The sequence below is a fragment of the Ixodes scapularis genome, unplaced genomic scaffold (genome assembly GCF_016920785.2).
Source record: "Ixodes scapularis isolate PalLabHiFi unplaced genomic scaffold, ASM1692078v2 PGA_scaffold0__279_contigs__length_252992795, whole genome shotgun sequence".
Classification (NCBI taxonomy): Eukaryota; Metazoa; Arthropoda; class Arachnida; order Ixodida; family Ixodidae; genus Ixodes; species Ixodes scapularis.
The window spans coordinates 50,502,488-50,518,765 of record NW_024609835.1 but is presented as its reverse complement, the minus strand read 5'-3'; the positions used below and the strand labels follow the sequence as shown (position 1 = coordinate 50,518,765).

The 16,278-nt window shown below is 50.3% G+C and overlaps 1 protein-coding gene across 1 annotated transcript in view; it reads left to right on the top strand.

Annotated features, from left to right (window-relative positions):
- Window positions 1-14,678, top strand: part of LOC8039935 (leucine-rich repeats and immunoglobulin-like domains protein 3) — a 31,039-nt gene extending 16,361 nt beyond the window's left edge. Inside the window, exon 3 of the mRNA XM_040216919.3 lies at window positions 11,230-14,678. Within this exon, the coding sequence (XP_040072853.1) occupies window positions 11,230-11,536 (307 nt within the window). The 3' untranslated portion in view covers window positions 11,537-14,678. The remainder of the gene's footprint in view (window positions 1-11,229) is intronic.
- The last annotated feature ends 1,600 nt before the right edge of the window (window positions 14,679-16,278 follow it).

Sequence of the window (16,278 nt, the reverse complement as noted above, 5' to 3'; positions counted from 1 at the left end):
GTGCGTTCGCGGGGCAGGCGTGCCTCCGAAGCGATGATGGCGCCAGGCTCGCTGAGTCAGATGACCTTGAACCCGCGGGAGGCGTCCGGCGAAAACAAACGGCCCGATGCAGACATTAGGAAATGGTCCGGGGCCTATTCATAACACCGTTCATTACAGCTCCTCCACGCACAGGAAGATCTCTGAAGGGGAGGAGTAACCGCTTCACGCCTGAAGAGATCGACATTCAAGCGGCAGGAAGAAGCTTCACACATAGTAGACCCCGGCCGAAACAAACAAAACCAGCAAGTGTCCACACTGCCTCCGAAGCCGCCAGGCCTTCCTATGTTTTCCATATTCCTGCTAAAATCACCCTAAAGTATGCCATGAAGCCTCAACACAAGACTAAAGTCGGTTCCATTCTCGACGCACCTTACAATATAGCCAGATTTAAACAATATGCGTACAACAAACAAACATTATTCGCCTACACGTAAAAATAGTAACCTGTTAAATGCATAGGAAAATCAAGCAACACGAGTCTAAAAAGACCTACTCAGGCCATCTACATTTCCGTTAGCCGTTCCTTTCTTGTATTTTACAGTGAAATTCAGCTGCTGCAGAGCAAGGCTCCACCGCAGAAGCCGAGCATTTTTGGATGACATCTGAGTCAGCCAAGTCAGCGGGCAGTGATCGGTAACGAAGACGAACGGGGCTCCATACAGGTAGCAGGATAGCTTTTGGGTCGCCCAAATCAGGCACGCGCATTCCTTTTCGGAGGCGCTAAACGCCTCTTCTCGGGGACTGAGCTTTCTGCTAGCGTAGAGCACGGGGTGTTCCTCCCCGCGGTCATCCTCCTGGCAAAGAATGACGCCTAGCCCGCGATTACTCGCATCGCACTGTACAATAAAGGGACGGTTATAATCTGGCGTGCGCAGCACAGGAGCGCTGCACAAAGCAGCCTTCAGCCCGCGGAAGGCCCTCTCCATTTCCTCCGTCCAGGCGACCTTCTCGGGCGCGCCCTTCCTCAGAGCATCCGTTAAAGGGCTAGCCATCTCGGAATACCGCGGAATATAGCGCTGATAATAACCCGTCAAACCGAGGAAGGCCCGAATGCCTGTTTTTTTGACGGGTTGCGGAAATTCATTTACCGCCTCGACTTTTAGCTCATCTGGTCTACGCCGGCCCTGGCCCACCACGTGCCCCAGGTAACGCACTTCCCCTTTCGCCAGCTGGCACTTTTTGGGTTTTACAGTTAGTCCGGCCTCACGCAATCGACTGAAAACATCCCTAAGGTGTCCGAGGTGGTCTTCCCAAGTGGCTGAGAAGATAGCCACGTCGTCTAGATACGGGAGGGCGTATGTTCCAGCGCCCCTCAACACTCGGTCCATTAATCTCGAAAAACAAAAGGGCGCGTTTTTTAGACCGAAACTCAACACAGTCGGGCGAAACGTTCCAGAAGGAGCTACAAAAGCGGCATACTGGCTCGCCCTCTCGGTCATTGGGACCTGCCAGTACCCTCTAACAAGGTCCAGGATCGAGGCGAACTGAGCCCCACTTACTCGTTCCACCCTCTCTTCGATGTGGGGAATCGGGTACACTTGGTCCTTAGTGATCGCGTTAAGTTTGCGATAATCGACACAGGGTCGAGGGTCCTTTCCGGGGGCCTCTACGAGGATCATGGGCGAGGTATACTCGCTCTCGCAAGGGACGATGACTCCCAACTTTAACATCCGCTCGATCTCAGTCCTTAGGATATCTTGCTGTCGTGGAGCCATGCGGTAAGGTCGGCATCTGATTGGAACACCAGATGTGAGCTCTATGTCATGCGTCACCACCGAGGTCTTCCCCGGAATCTCTGAAAATAGTCCCTCAAACTCTCCTAACAGTTGCCTCAGGTCTGCCACCTGAGACGCCGTCAATTGGTCGGGCTGTACCGCGAGCGCCATTATCTCATCAACTCCGACAGACCCGTCCGAAGGCTCTCCGAGTTGCGGAACTTCCAGCTCCCCCTCGTCGGACCCATTCAGCGCAATGTTGACCAACTGAGGGCTACTCACGTACGGCTTCATCAAGTTGCAGTGATAAATCTGAATGGATTTTCGTTTACCTGTTCTCTCAATAGCGTAGTTGGTATCCGAAAGCTTTTGGGCCACCCGAAAAGGCCCTTCCCACTGCACCTCCAATTTGTTAGCCCGCGAGGGGCGTAGTAACAACACTGCATCTCCCTCGGAGTACTGCCGAAACCGAGCGTTTTTATCGTAGTAACGTTTCGCTCTCTCCTGGGATGCCTTCATGTTCGTCTCAGCGATCTCTCTCGAGCTTCTGAATCTCTCTAACAGAGCTAGAATGTACTCCACTACGGTGGGGTCGGAGCCCCTTGATTCCCACGACTCTCGAAGGAGCCTTATTGGCGAACGCATGCCTCGACCGTAGACCAGCTCAGCGGGGCTGAAGCCAGTGGCGTCATGAGCTACGGAACGTAGGGCGAACAACATCGCAGGAAGGCAGGCCTCCCATTCGCACTTGTTCTCGTAGATGAGGGCCCGCAACACGCGCTTCATCACAGAGTGCCATCTCTCTACGCTGTTTGTCTGTGGATGGTAGACCGAGCTGTGTATTAGTTTTATCCCGCATCTTTCGAGAAATCCCGTAGTGAGCGCACTAGTAAATACCGTTCCCTGGTCGCATTGTATTTCTCGGGGAAACCCCACTCGCGCAAAGACATCCAGGAGCGCCTTTACAATTTCGACCGAAGTTAATTCCCTCAGGGGCACCGCCTCGGGAAACTTGGTTGCCGCGCAAAGCATGGTAAGTACATAGCGGTACCCTGTCTTTGTAGTAGGGAGAGGTCCGACAACGTCTATCACCAGGCGCTGAAAGGGCTCAGAGATTAGCGGCACCAATCTCAAGGGCGCCTTCGACTTCTCGTTTGGTTTGCCCACCCTTTGGCAGACATCGCACGCCCGGACTCGGTTCTCGGCGTCCCGGAAGCACCCGGGCCAGTAGAACTCAGAAAGAAGCCGTTCTTTAGTTTTTTTATTGCCCAAGTGGCCTACCCACCCTGCGCCATGACAAAGCCGCAGCACGTCCGCTCGATACTTCTCGGGTACCACGAGCTGGTCAAAGGTTCGACCGCGTCTGTCTCGGTAGTGCCTGTAGAGCACGCCATCTTGGACCGGAAAGCTGACGTTCTTCCTCGCTACACCCTCCTTGCTAGTCTCCCAGATTCTAGCTAGACTGGGGTCGCCCTTCTGCTCGCTGATGAGCGTTTCCCTCGTTACTGTAACGAGTTTGTGGAAGCTGTTCGAAGACGGAGGCACCAGAACTTCATCAGGCAAGGTTACGTTCTCATGATCGTCCTCTTTCTCTTTTCTAATGCCTGTCTCCCGACTGGCAGCTGTGTTGGCCTCGTCGGTCCGAGTTCGCGAGCTCTCCACTTTCGCTTCCCCCAGCAGCTCGTCTGTTGACAGCACCTTTTTTGGTGGATCATACACCAGCTGGGCGGAAAGCTCTCGAGCCTTGGACCGTGTCAGTGCCTGAACGAGCCCCTCCCCGAGGCTTCTTCCCTGATCTCTCAAGATTTTCTCCGTTCGGTTCGAAAACAAATAAGGGTACTGGGGGGGCAGTTTGTCTGAAACTGCCGCCTCAGTGCGCACCTCTCCGAACGGTCCGGAGATCAGGATATCAGCCAAAGGAAGGCACAAGCTCCCCTCGTCCATGACCGACCGAATCCAACTACACTTCCCATTGTAATGGGCCTTCGTTACGAAATCGGGGTGGACCACATCGATGGTCGCCCCACTGTCACGCAACACTCGGCATGATTTGCCGTTTACCGTCAAAGTATAAAGGTACGGGCCCAACAGCTCTTCGTTCTCTTCGCACTGGCTCGCGCATGCAAAAACAACCTTGGGTTTTCGACACCCTGCCGCGATGTGTCCCGCCTCGTGACAATTAAAACACGTGATCGGTTTCTTTGCCTCAAAGGCCTTTTTCTTGTCCCGATCCTCGCGTTCTTTGCCGCTGGCACCCTCCTTTTCCTTTTGTGACGACTTACTTTCGCCAGGTTTCTGGCGAAACTCTTGCCGCTTCCAGTTTTTGCGCCTCACCTCCGAGTCCCCCATTTCAGGCGGCTTCCCCGTCCCCTCTTTACCGCCCCTGCGCGAACTGTGCTGGTCCGCGAGGTCGGCCGCTTTGAGGACGGAGTCTACCCCTGTCTTGTCTTGTACCCATGTACGCATGGACTCGGGAAGCGTCTTATAAAACTGCTCTAAAGCGATCGTTTCCAGCATCTTTTCCTTACTCTCGTACGAGTCGGCCCCCTTCATCCACTCGATGAGGTAGCACCGGAGCTCGTACGCGAATTCTGCGTAGCTGGCATCCGACCGTTTCGTCGCGTTTCGGAACTTTTGCCTGAAAGCCTCTGCCGACAGACGATATCTTTTGAGCAAGCTGCTCTTGACTTTCGCGTAATCGTCCGCGTCTTCGGCAGAAAGCCTGGCAATCACCTCGGCTGCTTCGCAAGGCAGCACGCTCAGTAACCTCCTGGGCCAGGAATCTTGGGCGAAGCGAGCTTTTTCGCATGCCCTTTCAAAATTAACAAGATACAGGCCCATGTCCTGTTCAACCTTGTAGGTCTGAATCAGCTTGGTCATGTCATAAAGATCATGACGTCCTGCTACCTGATGTCCAGATCCTACCGTCGTTTTCCTTAACTCAACCTCTAGCCGAAGTTTTTCGAGTTCCAAACTTGCACGAGTTGCTTCATCTTCCTTTTGCGCTTTCAATTTTGCCCACATCCGTCCAATTTCATCCTCCGGCAGATCTTCATTCCTGATAGCGTTAATAATTTCCGACTTTTTCACCGAGCTACTTGTCTCTACCCCAAGCTCATCGCATAGACCGAGTAACTCCGATTTCAGCAAGCGTTCGAACTCCATGGCCGTAACTAATCTGGATGCAAAAGCTCTCTTCCACTACCTGGAAGTACTACGAAAATCCGCTTCCAAGGCAGACCCAAACGCCTCTGCAAGATTACACTTCTATCTTACAGACCTGGCGACAGAGAAGCAATGCAGGCACTCACCAGATTTTGAAATTCACGATCCGCGGGTCCACCAGCGCTGCTTCTCATCAGGAGTCGTTGGTCTCAATCCCACCGGCTGCCAACCAGTTGTAGCGAACCCAGGGTAGTCCTTGTTGTCGGGCTCCACCGGAGCCAGGTACCGACCAGGACATCAGGAAGATGGGCCTTGGAAGCAGGGTTACTTTTCGATAGACGTTTAATTTACATTTGTACAGTTGATTCAAGACCAGAGAAGAGAAGACATTTGGTTGTCAAAGTTCGCTTATTTTAAACACTGGGTTCTCCCTAGGTCCCTAGGTAGGGACCCCCACATCGGTGCATAGTCGGCCAATCACAGAAAGGTGTCCAGTTCAAACACCGCCCCACATTCCATGATTACGCACACTCAGCCGCCGTAAACACTTCACCGTCGGTCTAGACGGCGCCGAGAGTCTCACCAAAACACCGGCTCGTTGGAATTCACGCAGCTGGTCAAAACACCGTCCGGGGCCGAGACGTGACGTGCCGCCTTTCGACCCTTCGTGTCTACGCGTTGAATGAAGGCGTCCGGATGATCTCATCGTCCCGGATCGTGCCCTGGTGTTTCGGCGGTGAAACCTGAGACGTTGTTTTCCCTCTTCGGAGGCTACATCCAGACTTGTACACGTTAAAGTCTGGATATATCTCGGCGCACGTCTCGTGCGTTCGCGGGGCAGGCGTGCCTCCGAAGCGATGATGGCGCCAGGCTCGCTGAGTCAGATGACCTTGAACCCGCGGGAGACGTCCGGCGAAAACAAACGGCCCGATGCAGACATTAGGAAATGGTCCGGGGCCTATTCATAACACCGTTCATTACACTGCGTAGTATAACACAGGTTGCGCTCCTTTCACGTCTGCATCGCTGCGGCGGGTGGTCGTAGCTAGTCGTAGCAGATCGTGTCAGCTCTGTTGCTCGTACCGGAACACTAGAGCCGCGTAATATTCTTGCTGCCGAAGTTTATAAGCCTACGTTCGCGGCCAACTCATTTACACAAAGCCAACGTCCAGCTAACCTATACCCCTCTTTCTCTTTTGGCGACCGGCCGCCAGGGCGGTGACATCGTCGCTGAAACTCCTCAATCGTCTACGTCATCTTCTTTGCCATAGGGCAGCTGACCGATTCTACGTGCGCGAGCTCTCGCTGGAAGCGTAATCCTATTTATATAGTGCTCATCCGTGTGTACTGTAGCGAATATTTTAGGCCCAACATATCAATAGTTTATTGTTATCAACCAGGAAAACACAATATCTGTAAACACCCCCCGACAAAGAAAGAAAACGAGAGCTCGCCGTTCGCTTTGACCAACGTTGGCTTTGACCAATAGACCGGTCTCACCAACCGTCTGGAGCGTGCGTGACGCAGCCATAGTTGTACTTCACAGGAGGCAGCGGTAGTGCACGAGACGGCCCGTCTCGTGCACTACCGTGGCGTTTTACCTCGTGCGGAAAGACCACAGTTCCCGCAATTCATTGCGACAGAGGAGGCATTGCGAAACTGGCGATGAGGTCGGTCTCCCAAGCCCAAGCCCGGTTCACAAATCTGCGTTTCGAGCGACAGAAACGACAAAAACAACACGAACGACATGACAAAGGGGACGATTATGTTCGTATTACAGAGCGTGACAGATAATGGAATGAGCAGCTTTGTCAAGCAATCATGTGTCACGGTTGTCCCGGTGTCATGTCGTTCGTGTCGTTTCTGTCGTTCCTGTAGCTCGGAATGCAGATGTGTGAACCGGCCTTTACGAGCCTACTCTGATGTTACGCTTGAACGTCACGGAAAATAGGTCTTCTCGCCTTTTCGAAATGTCGCCACGGGTAGAAATACTAGCGGGGTATTAAATGATTTGTTCGGCACACAAGCGTCAGTACAGGTTATGACTCTGTCAACATTGCCTGAATCCTATTCTAATTGTAAAATAAAATATCGAAGGTGTCTCCCCGGCCACAATGTCCGCCCCTATCAAAATCGAACCTGGCGGTGTTTTTAAATACAATATTTAGCATTATTACGCGCATTTAGTTCCCGGAAATTAGCAGCACATTCGGGAACTTGAAGTTGAGTGGTATTTTGTTTTCATAACTCGCGGAAATGATGAGAAACGGTTTTTCCGATCATTTAGTTGCACATTCACAAGAGATATTATAATTTATGTTGCATAATTATCAAACCCGCGGCCTTTCTGTAACCATCTGTTCGAGACAGATTCTTTGTCGCTCAGTTAGCAAGTGTTCATTCAACGCAGTAGCGCACTTCAACGACCCGTTGATCGATCTTGCCGTCTGCTACACCATTGTAAAAATTCATTACGGGCTTGAATCATCGCGATATGAGTCATATGCCTTCCAACGATAAGAAATCTTTTAGAATTGAATTGTAAAAAGTTGGTTATCAGATATATTATTTTTGTTTTACAAGAAATCCTTGCCTCACTCTGAGTACCTATGCATTCGACCATAATAACGCTAAAAAGAAACATGAGTATACAACGGCCGAGGGGAGCACAGCGCCATGCACGAAGCCCGAGAAGCCCGGGCAATTGGCGCCTCGGAGTCGCGTCCAGCCGGCGCGCCGGCAACCCGGCCGTAGCCGTGGCACAGGCGCCGCGACGTTGCGGCCACCGCGCGCCTCCGTCATCGAAGGCACACGGCACACGGCGAATTCTGCGAATCCCAATGAGCCAGTAGATTTATTGGAGTAAGACGACACATGGCAGCGTCTCACAGGCGTCCATTCTAGTTGCCACCTGTCTCTATGCGACGCTCTAATTGGCCCACTGAGTCGTAGCTTCCACAGTTTGCTAAGTGTGCCCATAGGCAACCAGCAATTCAGCTGGGCACTACACGTTGCGCCATCTAGCGACTGAAAAATAAAACAAATTGGGTAGTCCAGGACTGCCCGAATCGCGAGGACTGCGTGCGGGCTAATTTAGAAACCACGTGTGAACGTGGCATTTTGGATCGACGTGAGCCTTTTTGGAACTATTTTTTCATAAAATTAAGTCTCAACTTCACGTCTCTATGACCTTTCCGGGTTCCTGTAACATCTCCCCTATGCCTAGAGTTTCCCCCAAAAATAAACGCCGCTACTGCTGCGTGAAAGACTGCCACAGTCGCGCAGGTGACCCAAGCGTCAGGCTTTACCGCTTCCCTTTGAGATCTTAGGAAGCGACACGGCGGCAAAGTGGATTACTGGAGTGCGGTGCATCAAGTAAGTGAATTTTACATTAATTGTTGACGTGAACGAAAATAGATGTGCAGGCTTGGAAAGTGGTCTGACAGACTCCTTTTGCAAAATAACGTATTTTTACAAGTTGTTTTACGAGTCTCTGAGACAGCCATTTAGAGAAATACAGTAGGAAAAATCGGGCCGATTGTTGCTTCGCTTTGACGTCGAGAATCAGGCGATCAGGTCTTCAAGCGAGATGCCCTTAGACCTGTTCCGGCACTCGTAGTTGTAGGCGTGCATTTGGTTGCGACCGCGCGCGCCGTTCGGCACGCGCGGTCGCAACCAAAACCTTTTAAGCATGGAAGTTTTCAAATAGTGGATTTTCGTAGAACAAAGATTTGTTTGTTTCGGCTACCAAATTTAATGCTGAGTCTGGTAACAAATGTGACGGCGTGCAGAAAACAGGATGCAATTTTTTTTTCTAGAAAAAGCTCATGCGAAGCGTAAATATCCTTCTCACACGCACACCTTTTTGACTGTCGCCTTTTTACACCAGACTGATGCACTGTTCTCTAGCACGGAGAGTTTGGTTCTAATTACCCACATTTTATTCTAGTGTCGTGGGGCCGTCGGGAAAAGAAGAGGACGGTCGAGCGAGGCGCGAGGAGGGGCCAGCCGGCGAGGAAAGAGGAAGAGCGTGCTGCACGAGGCTGGGGCCGGGCAGGAACAATAGAGCCGCTCTGGCTGGTCCGGCCCATGTCGGTTCCCGGAGCATTCCACCAGCCAGCTTCGGATCAGGACCGGCGGCAACGGCGAGCCTGGCCTTATCGTCCTAGGCCATGACGGTCCAGGAGTGGTTCCGCAGCGAAACTCTGGCTGTGATAGCCCGGAACAGCTAGCGTACGCAGTGCGCGGGAAGGACGATCCGCAGGCGTGGACACGGACTCCGACTGCTAGCTATGAACGACGGGCGACAACTATAGGGTCGGCGGGTCCGGACTGCCGGCTCTCGAAGACGGGCAACCGGGAAGTACAGTAAACCCATTCGCTGCGTTCTCGTTGTGTTGTGTCACTTCCTGTGAGACGAGCGAATCACAGACCGATCGGGCGGCGATTATTATAGAGCGATCCCGCAAGCGCACGCAAACATCTCAAACGGGTGTCCAAATGACTATTCCAGATTATGCTCTAAACAATTCGACCTATCAAGGCTCCCGATGGTCTTAAAACACCGCATAAAATAAACAGGGACATAGCGCGCACGTGCACACGGGGACTGCTGAAATCGGGGTCGCCGCCGCTCGCCACGGCCCAACGGGCAGACTGGCCCCTGGCCGACCCATTAAGAGAGACACCTCCGCTTGTGGCGCTGAATGCAGCACTCTCGTGGCGCCGCCTGGCCATTGCCGGCTGGCTGTCATGCACTTGCGCCATCTGGCCCCAAACGACACTTAAAAGCATGATATCGCGCAATGTGAAAGACCTCACTGGAAGCTTCGATCGATAATGACACCGCCTTTGTTGCACTTCCTGAGTGATGACTCATTTGCGAAAGGTGCGTTGAGGTGCGCGGAAAAATAAAATTCCGAGTGCTGATGAGGACCATGCGAGTCATTTAATTTTATTGCAGCCGTGCGAACGTTATAGTTGACGCAACCATAAAATTCTCTGCCCACTGACACCAACTTGACAACAGGAACCGAAATCCACACGAACCTTTCCATGCCACAGAGAGAGGAGCGCTAACCGTTTGGAGCGCTTCCCCAACTCCGACGTTACCGCGCCGCCTCGAGGCGCCATCAGTCCGTTGGCGTCTCGCAGTCTGCCGTGAAGCGAAGAGCGAACGCCGAGGAGAGACGAAAGCGACCCCCCCCCCCCCCCCTCCCCCTTCCTCATACCCCTTCTGCCCTCTACAGCTGGTTGAGACATTGCGGAGGGCGCTGGCAAGGAGGAGCCTGCAAGAACAAGCACCCCCCGCACCCCCCCCCCCCCCCCCCCCCCCTCCTCCGCCCTCCACAGGAACCGGCGTGTTCACATGGCGAAGGAGCAGGCGAGCGACACTCAAACCAACCCTGAAGGCCTGAACCCCACGCAGTAGTTGCGAGGCGAGAGTCTCCTCGCCCACTAAGACGGCCCGGGAGCTCACGTGACCGACCCAGCTAAGAAAATACCAGCGCTCACCGCGACTCATCATGGCCATGGTCCTCAGGCTCACGTCATCACACAGACTAATGCGATCACCGGACTCAGGTCCACCCTAAGACTCACGTCTTGATTCAGGCTCATGCTCATGAGCCTCGAAACTCACAATCACACTCAAGAGACCTCAAAACTCACACTCATGAGTACTTCACTTAGCGCTCAAGCTCACACTCCCACTCAAGATTTTTAAGAACTCACAATCACACTCACGATCAAACTCACGCTTATGAGTTCGCAGGGCTCACACACGCACTCACACTCATTAGTTCTCAGAACTCGCGATCACACTCACGATCAGACTCACGCTCATCAGTTCTCAGGACTCACACTCACACTCACACTCATGAGTTCACGTAACTTACGATCACACTCACGCTCACGCTCACAATTTTTCGAGACTCGCGGCCTCACTCACGATCATTTCAAATCTGACGGTGAGCGTGAGGATCGTGAGTGATCGCACTCATGAGTGAGAATGCCGAGGTATGCCTGTGACGTGGTTTGGGGCCGGGTGGCGTGCTTTGGGTACCGCGGATGTGTTACAATCAAAAGGCGAGCTTTCGAGAAAAAAAGGAGGTACGATATAGTCCGCTATGCTTTCAAATTTTCGTACCGAAAAGCAGGCGTTTGACTTTCTCCTTCATTTTCGCCCACTAACGTATGCTCTTATGGAAATCCCAATTTAACTTCATTTATCCCATCCCAAAATTGCCGGAAGCGGCTGTGGTTGTCGTGTTTAAGGCTTCAGTTTTAACCGCGCTAACCACTGCAGGTGCAACGAGCCTCCGGAACTGTCCGGCCTTCCGGTGATCCAGCTAACCCAGGCAGACCTGCGCTGCATCCAACTGAGTCCAGCGAGGGGCGGAAGCCCCGAAGACGAGCACCACCACGGCCACATGTCCCTGCGGCTGCTCGTGGTCACCGCGGGACTGGTCATCCTTCTTATGGTGCTGGGGGTCGTGCTCGTTGGCTTCCGGCGGAGGGACATCCGCGACTGGATCCAGAACAGGAAGCGCGTCGGCGCTGTCTACTACGTCAAGGCCCAGACGGAGCCCGGCTCCAGACGCGTCCAGGTGTGAGGCCGACGCTTAACGCGTCGGGGACACTCAGTCTCGCAATCCTGGACCATCGAGGTCTTCGCCTCGGCGACGACAAAGCGCCCGTATGGTGCAAGCCGGACCGTCACGTCGCGGGTCTAGACAGAAAAAAGGGGAGTTTTGGGGAACGTCCATACGGATGTGACCTTAACGAGGGCTGTAAGATATTGACCGAGGAGAGATGATTGAAAGTCGATAAAGAGACAGGATATGGCGACTTTTTTTTGTGCCCTTCGGGTTGCGTGAGTGGCGATCAACACCTTATGCTCCCCATGCAGTCTTGTTCAAAACGCTGAATTGCCTTAAATTCCTTCTTCGTCCCACTGTTGGCAATCAAGTAAATTGAAAGCAATCTTACGCCCCCCTCATTTTCTTTGAACAATGTGGCACCACAGTGAACAATTCTTGAATCAATGGTGAGGATACAGTTCGCCCTCGAAACAGGGGAGTTGTATTTTTGCTCTTCGTTAATCTGGTGTTTTTGTAGTCAATACATTTGCGCTTGCAATCGTGAGGACATTGGAAAATCGCTTATATTTCTATTGTTTTCTACTTTTTGTTGTCACGATGTTCTATGATAACTAAGAGTTTATCGTGTTGCAGATTTTATAACAGATCGCTTGAAATCAGTTCATCGATGTTCTCTGTTGAGTTTCGATTCGGCTCAAGCAATACTCGGCGCGACGCTCGCCAAGTCTATTGCTACCAATCGATCAAAGTGTATTTACTCTGTGGCAACCCAAGGAAAGCCTGCTAAAACTAATATTAATCGTAACTTAGCCAACGTAAGTCTGGATAGATGAGTGTCGCCCTTTAAACTGTTTTTTTTTTTTTTTTTGAGAGGAGTATATTTTAGTTTCCTTACTTGGGACATCTACCTCATTAAACACCTGGTCACTGTATATTCTACTGTGATTATAAAGTTGATTTTATGTCACGATGACCAACGGCATGCCATGCAGTTCCCTCCTGAATCATCGACACCGTACCCGTTATACGCTCCTTGGATGTTATCCGAAGAAGCTGTTTTTCTTTGACGGAATCTGCCAAATAGTCAATCCTAAGTTATTACGCCTCCTCACACTTCATCCCAACTTTATATTTTATGAGTGAGATGTTCTGTTTCTGCATTAGAGCCTGTCAGACACTCGACAGACAGCTGGTCAGCAAAATCGAGAATCTGTAAGGCACTCAATTTCGATGACAAGCAAACTATTGCAGGATCCAAAATCTAGTCCAACGGACTGCTCCAGTGGCGTCAGAAGTATTTGGGAGATAGAGAGGTGGCGGTTAATGGGGATGAAAATGTCGGAAGAGGTGCAAGACGATTGCTCCTCCCGAGAGTGATCGGAAAATGAATCTGTCCAGCGAGGGTATACCGCGTTAAAGAGCGCGCTACACAACGAAAGTTTTACATCGCGTGGTGGACAAAGCACGAACCTCCCTAGTGGGGGTGCGGGAACATGTAAACACGTGGTTGGAGAGAGAAATGGCATTGAACTTTCATTACGAAATAACTAAACGGATAATAAAATATGATAAAGATCCTCTTTTTCTATTTTTCCCACAGAAACTGATAAAGAAAGGTGTGCCTTTGGAATGTCATAGCTTCAGTGCGCATAAATGCGCATGGGCGACCACACCTCACGCGATACCGCTGGTCCAATTGACCACGGCTGGCTCACACATGCGGCAGATATGACGATTGATGACACTTCCAATGTTCAGATGTTCCTTTTTCTCCAACTGCGTCGTGTTAGAAGCACCGCAAAACGATTTTTTTACTTAAAAAAAAAATACTGTTAGGTAGGAATCGGGGATATTCGTAGTGTACAGAATTAACATTAGTTTAACTCGTCACGCAACCACCGGCGACAGTGTCAAACGCGACCGTGCACCACCAAGCGATGCTCGGATGCCATTACAACCAAGGTGGCGCCTATGCGGGTTTATGAACGTGAATCGCGAGTAAGCAGAGCCCTCGCGCCGACACGTAGAGGCTGCACCTGCTTCGGCCTGCCGGGCTGATCGATTGCGGCCTTCTCTGATGACGGTCCTGTTTGTGTTGCAGCTACCGACCGAACACCCTCCTTCTCCTCCTCCCTCTCCTTCTTTGTGCCGCCCACACATCGTGATCGTCTACAAACTCTCACCGGCAGCGTCCTAACTGTCGAGGAACGAACACGTTTTGCCTCACCACGTGGAGGCACGCGTGCAACCGGTAACATCCCGTCTTCCAATCTCCTTGCATCTTTTTTTTTTTCGATTAGACTTTGAGAAGTGAGGATGACTAAGTACTATGCGGTAAGGGTAGGGTGCCTGGAACGCGTTCCGACTGGTGCGTTTTTATCGCGTCCTAAAAGAAGTGGTCCCTCGACTTCCGCCTGATGACGTCGCCAAAGTGTCATGATGTCGTCGGCCGCGATCCTGGCGGTGTTCCAACAGCGGTGGTGGATGTGACAGACGCCTATTCTGTTGCATGTTGCTCTCTAGCTTGAGAGTCGACGGAAGCTTCGGCACTCAGGAGTTGGGACGCCGTGACGAGGGCGACACTGGCGTTCGCTCGTGCTTTTTGCCGGGACTTCTGTCACCAACCGCCAGGATCGCGACATCCGACAGCGTGACACTCCGGCTTCTGTGACGTCATTTGTTGCCACTTTGGAGTCACTTTTGATGTCTGGGTGGGATAGGACGATAAACACAGCACTTGAAGTGCGTTCCAGACACCGCACTAAGGGGAAGAAGTTTTTTTTGTGGTCATAGTAGTGCACTTTTCCGAAGGTCGATGGACGATCTCGTACAGAAATATTTAATTCAGATACGCACTGGTGTTGTTAGAGCATGAGTCGAATGAGCTCAGTGTCTCACGTGGCTATAAAAATTCTTCAGTGTGAACCAGTTCTCATCCTGTGTCACGTAGGTGACGATAAAACGACGGTATGAAAAACATACTGAAACCGGCAGCTTATCAAAAAAGAAAAGACATAAAGAGGTGGGAATGTGGTGTGTGGACCTGGCCGACTATGTAATGTTTGGTTTTCTTTGACGGAAAGTTGAAATGCTTTGGATCAAAATTTTCATTCTCTGTATTATCCACTGAAATAAAGATGAATATAGGAAACGACTAGGTGGTGCTGTGGTTTGATAAATGGTGACCAGTTTCTCTAGCAACGATAATGTGGAAGCACTGAAAAAGGCAGAAGGAACTTCCAAACATCAAGTAGCTAACGGACGTACTCTTTCGATCCTCACTTTGTTTTCATCGACGGAGTTTCCGAAAAACAAACTTTGCAAGCCCCTTGTGCCCGGATTTAAATAATGAACTTCGAAAATGAAGCTAATAGCGGTGCATCAATTTCAGTAGCGCTGCAATGTGAATGGTTCATGTCAGAGAAGCGAATCAAAATGAGGATGATTTCAGTCGTTTTACTAGATATAATAAATCAAACCTTTCCCGCAAACATAATTTCGAAAATATTTTTTTTAACGTTTGTTCATCATTCGCTGCTCCGTGTACAATTAATTTATGTCTCAATAAAAGAATCACAATTAAAAAATTATTACCAGGAACCTGTAAAAGTGGCAGCAGCAGCACCGTATGCATGAAACTGACGGGAAACAACCCGAGTTTAAATGAAGAAACACAGGCAAGCTGGTGAACTAACTTCATTATGAGTTAGTGTGTGCGGTTGTCATTTTTTCATTTATTTCCAATTTAGAACTTATCATACGGGTAAAAATTTCGAAGAAAACACGAATAAAAAAGGCGGAAGCTGTTTTAAGGAGGTTCCTATCATATAAACTGTGCAGTGGCTCACGTTTGGATTTACTAAATTATTAGCAAAAATTAAGCGTTATCATAAACTAAAAAAAAAGAAAACAAACAAAAGGACCACGCATATCAAACTGTTTTTTGTTCTCACAAAACGTACGGCGCGGTTTAGATTAGGAGCAAACATTTCCTAATCATAATTACATTCAATGCGAATTTCTATTCCGTACTGTTTTCAGTCAGTAAGCAGATTAATATTTCATTTCATTTCATTTCATTTCATTTATTATACTCTCAGGGCCCGAAGGCATTACAGAGAGGAGTGGAAATATATACATCAATATAAGGTGAACAATAAAAACAAAACGCAAAAAACAAACAAAACACAAGGTACAGAATCGCTATGGAACATTGTTAAGAACATCAGTTATGGCGGTTTTAAAATCAGCAGCGTCAGTAAGTGAGACTACGGATGCGGGAAGGCGGTTCCAGTCGACGGAGGTCAGAGGTAGGAAGGAGGCATAAAAGGTGGAAGTGATGCAGTAGGGGATTCCTACTTTTAGTGGATGATCGGTGCGCGGCGATATGTATGATGGTTCTGAAATTAATGAGGCTCGAAGTGCTGGGTTAGAGTGATAAATTTTGTGAAATAAGCAGAGGCGAGCTATTTTTCTACGAAAGGAGAGATTGGGCAAATGTAGAGACGCTTTCATGGAGGTGACGCTGGCTGTACGGTGATAGTTAGAAAGTATAAAACGTGCGGAGCGATTTTGAATGGATTCAATGGATGATGCTAGGGATACGCCAGAGTTCCAGATAGAGCCTGCATACTCAAGTTTGGTGCGCACTAAAGTTTTATATAGGAGAAGTTTAAGTGAAACAGGGGCAAGGGAAAAGTTTTTTTTGAGATAGCCTAATAAGCGATTAGCGTTGTTAGTGATATAGTCGACAT